The sequence below is a fragment of the Nerophis ophidion genome, linkage group LG28 (genome assembly GCF_033978795.1).
Source record: "Nerophis ophidion isolate RoL-2023_Sa linkage group LG28, RoL_Noph_v1.0, whole genome shotgun sequence".
Classification (NCBI taxonomy): Eukaryota; Metazoa; Chordata; class Actinopteri; order Syngnathiformes; family Syngnathidae; genus Nerophis; species Nerophis ophidion.
The window spans coordinates 866,010-885,942 of NC_084638.1; the positions used below are offsets into that span (position 1 = coordinate 866,010).

At 39.9% G+C, this 19,933-nt stretch overlaps 1 protein-coding gene across 2 annotated transcripts in view; it reads right to left on the minus strand.

Moving 5' to 3' along the window:
- Nucleotides 1-19,933, minus strand: part of LOC133544896 (origin recognition complex subunit 2-like) — a 58,869-nt gene that overhangs the window by 13,746 nt on the left and 25,190 nt on the right. The window contains exons 5-6 of one of the 2 annotated variants that reach the window (XM_061890132.1): nucleotides 19,342-19,892; nucleotides 9,101-9,199 (exon numbers count right to left, since the gene is read on the minus strand). In XM_061890132.1, the coding sequence (XP_061746116.1) occupies nucleotides 19,809-19,892 (84 nt within the window). In that variant the 3' untranslated portion in view covers nucleotides 9,101-9,199; nucleotides 19,342-19,808. Of the gene's footprint in view, nucleotides 1-8,648; nucleotides 9,200-19,341; nucleotides 19,893-19,933 lie in introns of both variants that reach the window. The other variant, XM_061890131.1, reaches the window with a different exon arrangement.

Genomic DNA, 19,933 nt, shown 5'->3' on the forward strand with positions numbered 1-19,933 from the left:
CTCACTATTATGTTAGATCCACTATGGACTGGACTCTCACTATTATGTTAGATCCACTATGGACTGGACTCTCACTATTATGTTAGATCCACTATGGACTGGACTCTCACTATTATGTTAGATCCACTATGGACTGGACTCTCACTATTATGTTAGATCCACTATGGACTGGACTCTCACTATTATGTTAGATCCACTATGGACTGGACTCTCACTATTATGTTAGATCCACTATGGACTGGACTCTCACACTATTATGTTAGATCCACTATGGACTGGACTCTCACTATTATGTTAGATCCACTATGGACTGGACTCTCACTATTATGTTAGATCCACTATGGACTGGACTCTCACTATTATGTTAGATCCACTATGGACTGGACTCTCACTATTATGTTAGATCCACTATGGACTGGACTCTCACAATATTATGTTGGATCCACTATGGACTGGACTCTCACTATTATGTTAGATCCACTATGGACTGGACTCTTACAATATTATGTTAGATCCACTATGGACTGGACTCTCACTATTATGTTAGATCCACTATGGACTGGACTCTCACACTATTATGTTAGATCCACTATAGACTGGACTCTTACAATATTATGTTAGATCCACTATAGACTGGACTCTTACAATATTATGTTAGATCCACTATGGACTGGACTCTATTATGTTAGATCCGCTATAGACTGGACTTTCACTATAATGTTAGATCCACTATGGACTGAACTCCCACACTATTATGTTAGATCCACTATGGACTGGACTCTCACTATTATGTTAGATCCGCTATAGACTGGACTTTCACTATAATGTTAGATCCACTATGGACTGGACTCTCACTATTATGTTAGATCCACTATGGACTGGACTCTCACTATTATGTTAGATCCACTATGGACTGGACTCTCACAATATTATGTTAGATCCACTATGGACTGGACTCTCACTATTATGTTAGATCCACTATGGACTGGACTCTTACAATATTATGTTAGATCCACTATGGACTGGACTCTCTCACTATTATGTTAGATCCACTATGGACTGAACTCCCAAACTATTATGTTAGATCCACTATGGACTGGACTCTCACTATTATGTTAGATCCGCTATAGACTGGACTTTCACTATAATGTTAGATCCACTATGGACTGGACTCTCACTATTATGTTAAATCCACTATGGACTGGACTCTCACAATATTATGTTAGATCCACTATGGACTGGACTCTATTATGTTAGATCCGCTATAGACTGGACTTTCACTATAATGTTAGATCCACTATGGACTGAACTCCCACACTATTATGTTAGATCCACTATGGACTGGACTCTCACTATTATGTTAGATCCGCTATAGACTGGACTTTCACTATAATGTTAGATCCACTATGGACTGGACTCTCACTATTATGTTAGATCCACTATGGACTGGACTCTCACTATTATGTTAGATCCACTATGGACTGGACTCTCACAATATTATGTTAGATCCACTATGGACTGGACTCTCACTATTATGTTAGATCCACTATGGACTGGACTCTTACAATATTATGTTAGATCCACTATGGACTGGACTCTCTCACTATTATGTTAGATCCACTATGGACTGAACTCCCAAACTATTATGTTAGATCCACTATGGACTGGACTCTCACTATTATGTTAGATCCGCTATAGACTGGACTTTCACTATAATGTTAGATCCACTATGGACTGGACTCTCACTATTATGTTAAATCCACTATGGACTGGACTCTCACAATATTATGTTAGATCCACTATGGACTGGACTCTCACTATTATGTTAGATCCACTATGGACTGGACTCTCACTATTATGTTAGATCCACTATGGACTGGACTCTTACTATTATGTTAGATCCACTATGGATTGGACTCTCACAATATTATGTTAGATCCACTATTGACTGGACTCTCATTATTATGTTAGATCCACTATGGACTGGACTCTCACTATTATGTTAGATCCACTATTGACTGGACTCTCACTATTATGTTAGATCCACTATGGACTGGACTCTCACTATTATGTTAGATCCACTATGGACTGGACTCTCACAATATTATGTTAGATCCACTATGGACTGGACTCTCACTATTATGTTAGATCCACTATGGACTGGACTCTCACTATTATGTTAGATCCACTATTGACTGGACTCTCACTATTATGTTAGATCCACTATGGACTGGACTCTCACTATTATGTTAGATCCACTATGGACTGGACTCTCACTATTATGTTAGATCCACTATGGACTGGACTCTCACTATTATGTTAGATCCACTATGGACTGGACTCTCACAATATTATGTTAGATCCACTATGGACTGGACTCTCACTATTATGTTAGATCCACTATGGACTGGACTTCTTACTATAATGTTGGATCCACTATGGACTGGACTCTCACAATATTATGTTGGATCCACTATGGACTGGACTCTCACAATATTATGTTAGATCCACTATGGACTGGACTCTCACTATTATGTTAGATCCACTATGGACCGGACTCTCACAATATTATGTTAGATCCACTATGGACTGGACTCTCACTATTATGTTAGATCCACTATGGACTGGACTCTCACAATTTTAAGTTGGATCCACTATGGACTGGACTCTCACTATTATGTTAGATCCACTATGAACTGGACTCTCACTATTATGTTAGATCCACTATGGACTGGACTCTCACTATTATGTTAGATCCACTATGGACTGGACTCTCACACTATTATGTTAGATCCACCAAGAACTGGACTCTCATATTATGTTAGATCCACTATGGACTGGACTCTCACAATTTTAAGTTGGATCCACTATGGACTGGACTCTCACTATTATGTTAGATCCACCAAGAACTGGACTCTCATATTATGTTAGATCCACTATGGACTGGACTCTCACTATTATGTTAGATCCACTATAGACTGGACTCTCACTATTACGTTAGATCCACTATGGACTGGACTCTCACTATTATGTTAGATCCACTATGGACTGGACTCTCACTATTATGTTAGATCCACTATGGACTGGACTCTCACACTATTATGTTAGATCCACTATGGACTGGACTCTCACTATTATGTTAGATCCACTATGGACTGGACCCTCACACTATTATGTTAGATCCACTATGGACTGGACCCTCACACTATTATGTTAGATCCACCATGGACTGGACTCTCACTATTATGTTAGATCCACTATGGACTGGACTCTCACTATTATGTTGGATCCACTATGGACTGGACTCTCACTATTATGTTAGATCCACTATGGACTGGACTCTCACACTATTATGTTGGATCCACTATGGACTGGACTCTCTCACTATTATGTTAGATCCACTATGGACTGGACGCTCACTATTATGTTAGATCCACTATGGACTGGCCTCTCACACTATTATGTTAGATCCACTATGGACTGGACTTCTCACTATAATATTAGATCCACTACGGACTGGACTCTCACTATAATCTCAGATCCACTATGGACTGGACTCTCACAATTTTAAGTGGGATCCACTATGGACTGGACTCTCACTCTTATGTTAGATCCACTATGGACTGGACTCTCACAATATTACATTAGATCCACTATGGACTGGACTCTCACTATTATGTTAGATCCACTATAGACTGGACTCTCACTATTATGTTAGATCCACTATGGACTGGACTCTCACTATTATGTTAGATCCACTATGGACTGGACTCTCACTATTATGTTAGATCCACTATGGACTGGACTCTCACAATATTACGTTAGATCCACTATGGACTGGACTCTCACACTATTATGTTAGATCCACTATGGACTGGACTCTCACTATTATGTTAGATCCACTATAGACTGGACTCTCACTATTATTTTAGATCCACTATGGACTGGACTCTCACAATATTATGCTAGATCCACTATGGACTGGACTCTCACTATAATGTTAAATCCACTATGGACTGGACTCTCACAATATTATGTTAGATCCACTATGGACTGGACTCTCACTATTATGTTAGATCCACTATGGACTGGACTCTCACTATTATGTTAGATCCACTATGGACTGGACTCTCACTATTATGTTAGATCCACTATGGACTGGACTCTCACACTATTATGTTAGATCCACTATGGACTGGACTCTCACACTATTATGTTAGATCCACTATGGACTGGACTCTCACTATTATGTTAGATCCACTATGGACTGGACTCTCACACTATTATGTTAGATCCACTATGGACTGGACTCTCACAATATTATGTTAGATCCACTATGGACTGGACTCACACTATTATGTTAGATCCACTATGGACTGGACTCTCACTATTATGTTAGATCCACTATGGACTGGACTCTCACTATTATGTTAGATCCACTATGGACTGGACTCTCACTATTATGTTAGATCCACTATGGACTGGACTCTCACTATATTATGTTAGATCCACTATGGACTGGATTCTCACTATTATGTTAGACCCACTATGGACTGGACTCTCACTATTATGTTGGATCCACTATGGACTGGACTCTCACTATTATGTTAGATCCATTATTGACTGGACTCTCACTATTATGTTAGATCCACTATGGACTGGACTCTTACTATTATGTTAGATCCACTATGGACTGGACTCTCACTATATTATGTTAGATCCACTATGGACTGGATTCTCACTATTATGTTAGATCCACTATGGACTGGACTCTCACTATTATGTTAGATCCACTATGGACTGGATTCTCACTATTATGTTAGATCCACTATGGACTGGACTCTCACTATTATGTTAGATCAACTATGGACTGGACTCTCACTATTATGTTAGATCCACTATGGACTGGACTCTCACTATTATGTTAGATCCACTATGGACTGGACTCTCACACTATTATGTTAGATCCACTATGGACTGGACTCTCACACTATTATGTTAGATCCACTATGGACTGGACTCTCACTATTATGTTAGATCCACTATGGACTGGACTCTCACTATTATGTTAGATCCACTATGGACTGGACTCTCACTATTATGTTAGATCCACTATGGAATGGACTCTTATACTATTGTGTTAGATCCACTATGGACTGGACTCTCACTATTATGTTAGATCCACTATGGACTGGACTCTCACTATTATGTTAGATCCACTATGGACTGGACTCTCACACTATTATGTTAGATCCACTATGGACTGGACTCTCACACTATTATGTTAGATCCACTATGGACTGGACTCTCACACTATTATGTTAGATCCACTATGGACTGGACTCTCACTCTATTATGTTAGATCCACTATGGACTGGACTCTCACTATTATGTTAGATCCACTATGGACTGGACTCTCACTATTATGTTAGATCCACTATGGACTGGACTCTTACTATTATGTTGGATCCACTATGGACTGGACTCTCACACTATTATGTTAGATCCACTATGGACTGGACTCTCACTATTATGTTAGATCCACTATGGACTGGACTCTTACTATTATGTTAGATCCACTATGGACTGGACTCTCACTATTATGTTAGATCCACTATGGACTGGACTCTCACACTATTATGTTAGATCCACTATGGACTGGACTCTCACTATTATGTTAGATCCACTATGGACTGGACTCTCACACTATTATGTTAGATCCACTATGGACTGGACTCTCACAATATTATGTTAGATCCACTATGGACTGGACTCTCACTATTATGTTAGATCCACTATGGACTGGACTCTCACACTATTATGTTAGATCCACTATGGACTGGATTCTCACTATTATGTTAGACCCACTATGGACTGGACTCTCACTATTATGTTGGATCCACTATGGACTGGACTCTCACTATTATGTTAGATCCATTATTGACTGGACTCTCACTATTATGTTAGATCCACTATGGACTGGACTCTTACTATTATGTTAGATCCACTATGGACTGGACTCTCACTATATTATGTTAGATCCACTATGGACTGGATTCTCACTATTATGTTAGATCCACTATGGACTGGACTCTCACTATTATGTTAGATCCACTATGGACTGGATTCTCACTATTATGTTAGATCCACTATGGACTGGACTCTCACTATTATGTTAGATCCATTATTGACTGGACTCTTACAATATTATGTTAGATCCGCTATAGACTGGACTCTCACTATTATGTTAGATCCACTATGGACTGGACTCTCACTATTATGTTAGATCCACTATGGACTGGACTCTTACTATTATGTTAGATCCACTATGGACTGGACTCTCACTATTATGTTAGATCCACTATGGACTGGACTCTCACTATTATGTTAGATCCACTATGGACTGGACTCTTACTATTATGTTGGATCCACTATGGACTGGACTCTCACTATTATGTTAGATCCACTATGGATTGGACTCTCACTATTATGTTAGATCCACTATGGACTGGACTCTCTCACTATTATGTTAGATCCACTATGGACTGGACTCTCACTATTATGTTAGATCCACTATGGACTTGACTCTTACTATTATGTTAGATCCACTATGGATTGGACTCTCACTATTATGTTAGATCCAATATGGACTGGACTCTCACTATTATGTTGGATCCACTATGGACTGGACTCTCACTATTATGTTAGATCCACTATGGACTGGACTCTCACTATTATGTTAGATCCACTATGGACTGGACTCTCACTATTATGTTAGATCCACTATGGACTGGACTCTTACTCTATTATGTTAGATCCACTATGGACTGGACTCTCACTATTATGTTGGATCCACTATAGACTGGACTCTCACTATTATGTTAGATCCACTATGGACTGGACTCTCACTATTATGTTAGATCCACTATGGACTGGACTCTCACTATTATGTTAGATCCACTATGGACTGGACTCTTACTATTATGTTAGATCCACTATGGACTTGACTCTTACTATTATGTTAGATCCACTATGGACTGGACTCTCACTATTATGTTAGATCCACTTTGGACTGGACTCTTACTATTATGTTAGATCCACTATGGACTGGACTCTCACACTATTATGTTAGATCCACTATGGACTGGACTCTCACTATTATGTTAGATCCACTATGGACTGGACTCTCACTATTATGTTAGATCCACTATGGACTGGACTCTTACTATTATGTTAGATCCACTATGGACTGGATAGATCCACTATGGACTGGACTCTCACACTATTATGTTAGATCCACTATGGACTGGACTCTCACTATAATGTTAGATCCACTATGGACTGGACTCTCGCAATATTATGTTAGATCCACTATGGACCGGACTCTCACTATTATGCTCAATCCACTATAGACTGGACTCTCACTATTATGTTAGATCCACCATGGACTGGACTCTCACTATTATGTTAGATCCACTATGGACTGGACTCTCACTATTATGTTAGATCCACTATGGACTGGACTCTCACACTATTATGTTAGATCCACTATGGACTGGACTCTCACTATTATGTTAGATCCACTATGGACTGGACTCTCACTATTATGTTAGATCCACCAAGAACTGGACTCTCATATTATGTTAGATCCACTATGGACTGGACTCTCACTATTACGTTAGATCCACTATGGACTGGACTCTCACTATAATGTTAGATCCACTATGGACTGGACTCTCACAATTATGTTCAATCCACTATGGACTGGACTCTTACAATATTATGTTAAATCCACTATGGACTGGACTCTCACTATAATGTTAGATCCACTATGGACTGGACTCTCACAATTATGTTCAATCCACTATGGACTGGACTCTTACAATATTATGTTAAATCCACTATGGACTGGATTCTCACTATTATGTTAGATCCACTATGGACTGGACTCTCACAATTTTAAGTTGGATCCACTATGGACTGGACTATCACTATTATGTTTGATCCACTATGGACTGGACTATCACTATTATGTTTGATCCACTATGGACTGGACTCTCACTATTATGTTAGATCCACTATGGACTGGACTCTCACACTATTATGTTAGATCCACTATGGACTGGACTCTCACTATTATGTTAGATCCACTATGGACTGGACTCTCACTATTATGTTAGATCCACTATGGACTGGACTCTCACACTATTATGTTAGATCCACTATGGACTGGACTCTCACTATTATGTTAGATCCACTATGGACTGGACTCTCACTATTATGTTAGATCCACTTTGGACTGGACTCTCACTATTATGTTAGATCCACTATGGACTGGACTCTCACTATTATGTTAGATCCACTATGGACTGGACTCTCACACTATTATGTTAGATCCACTATGGACTGGACTCTCACTATTATGTTAGATCCACTATGGACTGGACTCTCACTATTATGTTAGATCCACTATGGACTGGACTCTCACTATTATGTTAGATCCACTATGGACTGGATAGATCCACTATGGACTGGGCGACTCATCTGGTCCTTACGGGCGACCTGGTGCCCCCCGGACTATATTGTGTCTGCGTACTAAAAGTCCCGCCTTCAAAACTGGGGATACAACCGTGTCTTTGCAGACTCACACTCTGGACGCGGTGCTGCTTCTGCTGAGGGACTTGGACCCCGACGAGCTGCGCGTCGTCCACACGGAGACGCAGAACCGACTCAGGACTTGCACGCTGGACTCCCCAGAAACACTGCCAGACTCGCCACCTCAGAAATCTGCTGACATTTTACAGTGAAACCTAGTTCTGGCCCTTTGTTCTCCTATCCACACAGCCGCCTACACTTCAAATATGCTCAGATGTCGACCAACCAAATGATGGCTTTCATTTTTTGAATGTTGAATGCCTGCCTTTGGAAGAACTGAACAATGTATATTTAACTTGGTCTATTTCTGTAATTAAAGAGCTGAGTTTGCAATATGTTAACAACTTGTGTTCTGTTTCCATCTGTCCACAACACGCATGCCGGAACTTTCACTTTATATCATTTTAATTGTCTAGTAAGGTGAAAAAAGGTACGTTCAATTTACAGAAGAGCGGTCTTCTCAGTCCTGTTCCTCGTTCTCCAAGTAGTCCATCAGTGTGCTGGCGGGCACAGCAACCAGCAGACACTCCACACCATCCACACCCTGGGGGTTCAAAGAAATAACATGTATTTAAAAGACAGTGGAAATAAAATTCTGCGAAATACAGCGGAACCTTTTAAAAGTGTACAGGTTGTGCAATCCACAGCACTTAACCTTTTTCCCATTTTTTTATTTTGCAGCCTGATAGATTTGTTATTGTCCTCAAAATTCTACACACAATAGCCCGCAATCAAAATGTGAAAAGTGGTTTTATTTAGCAAATTGATTAAAAATTAAAGCTTCACATGTAGATAAATATTCAGAGACTAGTCTCACACTATTATGTTAGATCCACTATGGACTGGACTCTCACACTATTATGTTAGATCCACTATGGACTGGACTCTCACACTATTATGTTAGATCCACTATGGACTGGACTCTCACAATTATGTTAGATCCACTATGGACTGGACTCTCACACTATTATGTTAGATCCACTATGGACTGGACTCTCACACTATTATGTTAGATCCACTATGGACTGGACTCTCACTATTATGTTAGATCCACTATGGACTGGACTCTCACACTATTATGTTAGATCCACTATGGACTGGACTCTCACACTATTATGTTAGATCCACTATGGACTGGACTCTCACACTATTATGTTAGATCCACTATGGACTGGACTCTCACAATTATGTTAGATCCACTATGGACTGGACTCTCACACTATTATGTTAGATCCACTATGGACTGGACTCTCACACTATTATGTTAGATCCACTATGGACTGGACTCTCACTATTATGTTAGATCCACTATGGACTGGACTCTCACTATTATGTTAGATCCACTATGGACTGGACTCTCACTATTATGTTAGATCCACTATGGACTGGACTCTCACTATTATGTTAGATCCACTATGGACTGGGCTCTTACAATATTATGTTAGATCCTCTATGGACTGGACTCTCACACTATTATGTTAGATCCACTATGGACTGGACTCTCACTATTATGTTAGATCCACTATGGACTGGACTCTCACTATTATGTTAGATCCACTATGGACTGGACTCTCACACTATTATGTTAGATCCACTATGGACTGGACTCTCACTATTATGTTAGATCCACTATGGACTGGACTCTCACACTATTATGTTAGATCCACTATGGACTGGACTCTCACACTATTATGTTAGATCCACTATGGACTGGACTCTCACTATTATGTTAGATCCACTATGGACTGGACTCTCACTATTATGTTAGATCCACTATGGACTGGGCTCTTACAATATTATGTTAGATCCTCTATGGACTGGACTCTCACACTATTATGTTAGATCCACTATGGACTGGACTCTCACTATTATGTTAGATCCACTATGGACTGGACTCTCACTATTATGTTAGATCCACTATGGACTGGACTCTCACACTATTATGTTAGATCCACTATGGACTGGACTCTCACTATTATGTTAGATCCACTATGGACTGGACTCTCACTATTATGTTAGATCCACTATGGACTGGACTCTCACTATTATGTTAGATCCACTATGGACTGGACTCTCACTATTATGTTAGATCCACTATGGACTGGACTCTCACTATTATGTTAGATCCACTATGGACTGGACTCTCACTATTATGTTAGATCCACTATGGACTGGACTCTCACTATTATGTTAGATCCACTATGGACTGGACTCTCACTATTATGTTAGATCCACTATGGACTGGACTCTCACTATTATGTTAGATCCACTATGGACTGGACTCTCACACTATTATGTTAGATCCACTATGGACTGGACTCTCACTATTATGTTAGATCCACTATGGACTGGACTCTCACTATTATGTTAGATCCACTATGGACTGGACTCTCACTATTATGTTAGATCCACTATGGACTGGACTCTCACTATTATGTTAGATCCACTATGGACTGGACTCTCACAATATTATGTTGGATCCACTATGGACTGGACTCTCACTATTATGTTAGATCCACTATGGACTGGACTCTTACAATATTATGTTAGATCCACTATGGACTGGACTCTCACTATTATGTTAGATCCACTATGGACTGGACTCTCACACTATTATGTTAGATCCACTATAGACTGGACTCTTACAATATTATGTTAGATCCACTATAGACTGGACTCTTACAATATTATGTTAGATCCACTATGGACTGGACTCTATTATGTTAGATCCGCTATAGACTGGACTTTCACTATAATGTTAGATCCACTATGGACTGAACTCCCACACTATTATGTTAGATCCACTATGGACTGGACTCTCACTATTATGTTAGATCCGCTATAGACTGGACTTTCACTATAATGTTAGATCCACTATGGACTGGACTCTCACTATTATGTTAGATCCACTATGGACTGGACTCTCACTATTATGTTAGATCCACTATGGACTGGACTCTCACAATATTATGTTAGATCCACTATGGACTGGACTCTCACTATTATGTTAGATCCACTATGGACTGGACTCTTACAATATTATGTTAGATCCACTATGGACTGGACTCTCTCACTATTATGTTAGATCCACTATGGACTGAACTCCCAAACTATTATGTTAGATCCACTATGGACTGGACTCTCACTATTATGTTAGATCCGCTATAGACTGGACTTTCACTATAATGTTAGATCCACTATGGACTGGACTCTCACTATTATGTTAAATCCACTATGGACTGGACTCTCACAATATTATGTTAGATCCACTATGGACTGGACTCTATTATGTTAGATCCGCTATAGACTGGACTTTCACTATAATGTTAGATCCACTATGGACTGAACTCCCACACTATTATGTTAGATCCACTATGGACTGGACTCTCACTATTATGTTAGATCCGCTATAGACTGGACTTTCACTATAATGTTAGATCCACTATGGACTGGACTCTCACTATTATGTTAGATCCACTATGGACTGGACTCTCACTATTATGTTAGATCCACTATGGACTGGACTCTCACAATATTATGTTAGATCCACTATGGACTGGACTCTCACTATTATGTTAGATCCACTATGGACTGGACTCTTACAATATTATGTTAGATCCACTATGGACTGGACTCTCTCACTATTATGTTAGATCCACTATGGACTGAACTCCCAAACTATTATGTTAGATCCACTATGGACTGGACTCTCACTATTATGTTAGATCCGCTATAGACTGGACTTTCACTATAATGTTAGATCCACTATGGACTGGACTCTCACTATTATGTTAAATCCACTATGGACTGGACTCTCACAATATTATGTTAGATCCACTATGGACTGGACTCTCACTATTATGTTAGATCCACTATGGACTGGACTCTCACTATTATGTTAGATCCACTATGGACTGGACTCTTACTATTATGTTAGATCCACTATGGATTGGACTCTCACAATATTATGTTAGATCCACTATTGACTGGACTCTCATTATTATGTTAGATCCACTATGGACTGGACTCTCACTATTATGTTAGATCCACTATTGACTGGACTCTCACTATTATGTTAGATCCACTATGGACTGGACTCTCACTATTATGTTAGATCCACTATGGACTGGACTCTCACAATATTATGTTAGATCCACTATGGACTGGACTCTCACTATTATGTTAGATCCACTATGGACTGGACTCTCACTATTATGTTAGATCCACTATTGACTGGACTCTCACTATTATGTTAGATCCACTATGGACTGGACTCTCACTATTATGTTAGATCCACTATGGACTGGACTCTCACTATTATGTTAGATCCACTATGGACTGGACTCTCACTATTATGTTAGATCCACTATGGACTGGACTCTCACAATATTATGTTAGATCCACTATGGACTGGACTCTCACTATTATGTTAGATCCACTATGGACTGGACTTCTTACTATAATGTTGGATCCACTATGGACTGGACTCTCACAATATTATGTTGGATCCACTATGGACTGGACTCTCACAATATTATGTTAGATCCACTATGGACTGGACTCTCACTATTATGTTAGATCCACTATGGACCGGACTCTCACAATATTATGTTAGATCCACTATGGACTGGACTCTCACTATTATGTTAGATCCACTATGGACTGGACTCTCACAATTTTAAGTTGGATCCACTATGGACTGGACTCTCACTATTATGTTAGATCCACTATGAACTGGACTCTCACTATTATGTTAGATCCACTATGGACTGGACTCTCACTATTATGTTAGATCCACTATGGACTGGACTCTCACACTATTATGTTAGATCCACCAAGAACTGGACTCTCATATTATGTTAGATCCACTATGGACTGGACTCTCACAATTTTAAGTTGGATCCACTATGGACTGGACTCTCACTATTATGTTAGATCCACCAAGAACTGGACTCTCATATTATGTTAGATCCACTATGGACTGGACTCTCACTATTATGTTAGATCCACTATAGACTGGACTCTCACTATTACGTTAGATCCACTATGGACTGGACTCTCACTATTATGTTAGATCCACTATGGACTGGACTCTCACTATTATGTTAGATCCACTATGGACTGGACTCTCACACTATTATGTTAGATCCACTATGGACTGGACTCTCACTATTATGTTAGATCCACTATGGACTGGACCCTCACACTATTATGTTAGATCCACTATGGACTGGACCCTCACACTATTATGTTAGATCCACCATGGACTGGACTCTCACTATTATGTTAGATCCACTATGGACTGGACTCTCACTATTATGTTGGATCCACTATGGACTGGACTCTCACTATTATGTTAGATCCACTATGGACTGGACTCTCACACTATTATGTTGGATCCACTATGGACTGGACTCTCTCACTATTATGTTAGATCCACTATGGACTGGACGCTCACTATTATGTTAGATCCACTATGGACTGGCCTCTCACACTATTATGTTAGATCCACTATGGACTGGACTTCTCACTATAATATTAGATCCACTACGGACTGGACTCTCACTATAATCTCAGATCCACTATGGACTGGACTCTCACAATTTTAAGTGGGATCCACTATGGACTGGACTCTCACTCTTATGTTAGATCCACTATGGACTGGACTCTCACAATATTACATTAGATCCACTATGGACTGGACTCTCACTATTATGTTAGATCCACTATAGACTGGACTCTCACTATTATGTTAGATCCACTATGGACTGGACTCTCACTATTATGTTAGATCCACTATGGACTGGACTCTCACTATTATGTTAGATCCACTATGGACTGGACTCTCACAATATTACGTTAGATCCACTATGGACTGGACTCTCACACTATTATGTTAGATCCACTATGGACTGGACTCTCACTATTATGTTAGATCCACTATAGACTGGACTCTCACTATTATTTTAGATCCACTATGGACTGGACTCTCACAATATTATGCTAGATCCACTATGGACTGGACTCTCACTATAATGTTAAATCCACTATGGACTGGACTCTCACAATATTATGTTAGATCCACTATGGACTGGACTCTCACTATTATGTTAGATCCACTATGGACTGGACTCTCACTATTATGTTAGATCCACTATGGACTGGACTCTCACTATTATGTTAGATCCACTATGGACTGGACTCTCACACTATTATGTTAGATCCACTATGGACTGGACTCTCACACTATTATGTTAGATCCACTATGGACTGGACTCTCACTATTATGTTAGATCCACTATGGACTGGACTCTCACACTATTATGTTAGATCCACTATGGACTGGACTCTCACAATATTATGTTAGATCCACTATGGACTGGACTCACACTATTATGTTAGATCCACTATGGACTGGACTCTCACTATTATGTTAGATCCACTATGGACTGGACTCTCACTATTATGTTAGATCCACTATGGACTGGACTCTCACTATTATGTTAGATCCACTATGGACTGGACTCTCACTATATTATGTTAGATCCACTATGGACTGGATTCTCACTATTATGTTAGACCCACTATGGACTGGACTCTCACTATTATGTTGGATCCACTATGGACTGGACTCTCACTATTATGTTAGATCCATTATTGACTGGACTCTCACTATTATGTTAGATCCACTATGGACTGGACTCTTACTATTATGTTAGATCCACTATGGACTGGACTCTCACTATATTATGTTAGATCCACTATGGACTGGATTCTCACTATTATGTTAGATCCACTATGGACTGGACTCTCACTATTATGTTAGATCCACTATGGACTGGATTCTCACTATTATGTTAGATCCACTATGGACTGGACTCTCACTATTATGTTAGATCAACTATGGACTGGACTCTCACTATTATGTTAGATCCACTATGGACTGGACTCTCACTATTATGTTAGATCCACTATGGACTGGACTCTCACACTATTATGTTAGATCCACTATGGACTGGACTCTCACACTATTATGTTAGATCCACTATGGACTGGACTCTCACTATTATGTTAGATCCACTATGGACTGGACTCTCACTATTATGTTAGATCCACTATGGACTGGACTCTCACTATTATGTTAGATCCACTATGGAATGGACTCTTATACTATTGTGTTAGATCCACTATGGACTGGACTCTCACTATTATGTTAGATCCACTATGGACTGGACTCTCACTATTATGTTAGATCCACTATGGACTGGACTCTCACACTATTATGTTAGATCCACTATGGACTGGACTCTCACACTATTATGTTAGATCCACTATGGACTGGACTCTCACACTATTATGTTAGATCCACTATGGACTGGACTCTCACTCTATTATGTTAGATCCACTATGGACTGGACTCTCACTATTATGTTAGATCCACTATGGACTGGACTCTCACTATTATGTTAGATCCACTATGGACTGGACTCTTACTATTATGTTGGATCCACTATGGACTGGACTCTCACACTATTATGTTAGATCCACTATGGACTGGACTCTCACTATTATGTTAGATCCACTATGGACTGGACTCTTACTATTATGTTAGATCCACTATGGACTGGACTCTCACTATTATGTTAGATCCACTATGGACTGGACTCTCACACTATTATGTTAGATCCACTATGGACTGGACTCTCACTATTATGTTAGATCCACTATGGACTGGACTCTCACACTATTATGTTAGATCCACTATGGACTGGACTCTCACAATATTATGTTAGATCCACTATGGACTGGACTCTCACTATTATGTTAGATCCACTATGGACTGGACTCTCACACTATTATGTTAGATCCACTATGGACTGGATTCTCACTATTATGTTAGACCCACTATGGACTGGACTCTCACTATTATGTTGGATCCACTATGGACTGGACTCTCACTATTATGTTAGATCCATTATTGACTGGACTCTCACTATTATGTTAGATCCACTATGGACTGGACTCTTACTATTATGTTAGATCCACTATGGACTGGACTCTCACTATATTATGTTAGATCCACTATGGACTGGATTCTCACTATTATGTTAGATCCACTATGGACTGGACTCTCACTATTATGTTAGATCCACTATGGACTGGATTCTCACTATTATGTTAGATCCACTATGGACTGGACTCTCACTATTATGTTAGATCCATTATTGACTGGACTCTTACAATATTATGTTAGATCCGCTATAGACTGGACTCTCACTATTATGTTAGATCCACTATGGACTGGACTCTCACTATTATGTTAGATCCACTATGGACTGGACTCTTACTATTATGTTAGATCCACTATGGACTGGACTCTCACTATTATGTTAGATCCACTATGGACTGGACTCTCACTATTATGTTAGATCCACTATGGACTGGACTCTTACTATTATGTTGGATCCACTATGGACTGGACTCTCACTATTATGTTAGATCCACTATGGATTGGACTCTCACTATTATGTTAGATCCACTATGGACTGGACTCTCTCACTATTATGTTAGATCCACTATGGACTGGACTCTCACTATTATGTTAGATCCACTATGGACTTGACTCTTACTATTATGTTAGATCCACTATGGATTGGACTCTCACTATTATGTTAGATCCAATATGGACTGGACTCTCACTATTATGTTGGATCCACTATGGACTGGACTCTCACTATTATGTTAGATCCACTATGGACTGGACTCTCACTATTATGTTAGATCCACTATGGACTGGACTCTCACTATTATGTTAGATCCACTATGGACTGGACTCTTACTCTATTATGTTAGATCCACTATGGACTGGACTCTCACTATTATGTTGGATCCACTATAGACTGGACTCTCACTATTATGTTAGATCCACTATGGACTGGACTCTCACTATTATGTTAGATCCACTATGGACTGGACTCTCACTATTATGTTAGATCCACTATGGACTGGACTCTTACTATTATGTTAGATCCACTATGGACTTGACTCTTACTATTATGTTAGATCCACTATGGACTGGACTCTCACTATTATGTTAGATCCACTTTGGACTGGACTCTTACTATTATGTTAGATCCACTATGGACTGGACTCTCACACTATTATGTTAGATCCACTATGGACTGGACTCTCACTATTATGTTAGATCCACTATGGACTGGACTCTCACTATTATGTTAGATCCACTATGGACTGGACTCTTACTATTATGTTAGATCCACTATGGACTGGATAGATCCACTATGGACTGGACTCTCACACTATTATGTTAGATCCACTATGGACTGGACTCTCACTATAATGTTAGATCCACTATGGACTGGACTCTCGCAATATTATGTTAGATCCACTATGGACCGGACTCTCACTATTATGCTCAATCCACTATAGACTGGACTCTCACTATTATGTTAGATCCACCATGGACTGGACTCTCACTATTATGTTAGATCCACTATGGACTGGACTCTCACTATTATGTTAGATCCACTATGGACTGGACTCTCACACTATTATGTTAGATCCACTATGGACTGGACTCTCACTATTATGTTAGATCCACTATGGACTGGACTCTCACTATTATGTTAGATCCACCAAGAACTGGACTCTCATATTATGTTAGATCCACTATGGACTGGACTCTCACTATTACGTTAGATCCACTATGGACTGGACTCTCACTATAATGTTAGATCCACTATGGACTGGACTCTCACAATTATGTTCAATCCACTATGGACTGGACTCTTACAATATTATGTTAAATCCACTATGGACTGGACTCTCACTATAATGTTAGATCCACTATGGACTGGACTCTCACAATTATGTTCAATCCACTATGGACTGGACTCTTACAATATTATGTTAAATCCACTATGGACTGGATTCTCACTATTATGTTAGATCCACTATGGACTGGACTCTCACAATTTTAAGTTGGATCCACTATGGACTGGACTATCACTATTATGTTTGATCCACTATGGACTGGACTATCACTATTATGTTTGATCCACTATGGACTGGACTCTCACTATTATGTTAGATCCACTATGGACTGGACTCTCACACTATTATGTTAGATCCACTATGGACTGGACTCTCACTATTATGTTAGATCCACTATGGACTGGACTCTCACTATTATGTTAGATCCACTATGGACTGGACTCTCACACTATTATGTTAGATCCACTATGGACTGGACTCTCACTATTATGTTAGATCCACTATGGACTGGACTCTCACTATTATGTTAGATCCACTTTGGACTGGACTCTCACTATTATGTTAGATCCACTATGGACTGGACTCTCACTATTATGTTAGATCCACTATGGACTGGACTCTCACACTATTATGTTAGATCCACTATGGACTGGACTCTCACTATTATGTTAGATCCACTATGGACTGGACTCTCACTATTATGTTAGATCCACTATGGACTGGACTCTCACTATTATGTTAGATCCACTATGGACTGGATAGATCCACTATGGACTGGGCGACTCATCTGGTCCTTACGGGCGACCTGGTGCCCCCCGGACTATATTGTGTCTGCGTACTAAAAGTCCCGCCTTCAAAACTGGGGATACAACCGTGTCTTTGCAGACTCACACTCTGGACGCGGTGCTGCTTCTGCTGAGGGACTTGGACCCCGACGAGCTGCGCGTCGTCCACACGGAGACGCAGAACCGACTCAGGACTTGCACGCTGGACTCCCCAGAAACACTGCCAGACTCGCCACCTCAGAAATCTGCTGACATTTTACAGTGAAACCTAGTTCTGGCCCTTTGTTCTCCTATCCACACAGCCGCCTACACTTCAAATATGCTCAGATGTCGACCAACCAAATGATGGCTTTCATTTTTTGAATGTTGAATGCCTGCCTTTGGAAGAACTGAACAATGTATATTTAACTTGGTCTATTTCTGTAATTAAAGAGCTGAGTTTGCAATATGTTAACAACTTGTGTTCTGTTTCCATCTGTCCACAACACGCATGCCGGAACTTTCACTTTATATCATTTTAATTGTCTAGTAAGGTGAAAAAAGGTACGTTCAATTTACAGAAGAGCGGTCTTCTCAGTCCTGTTCCTCGTTCTCCAAGTAGTCCATCAGTGTGCTGGCGGGCACAGCAACCAGCAGACACTCCACACCATCCACACCCTGGGGGTTCAAAGAAATAACATGTATTTAAAAGACAGTGG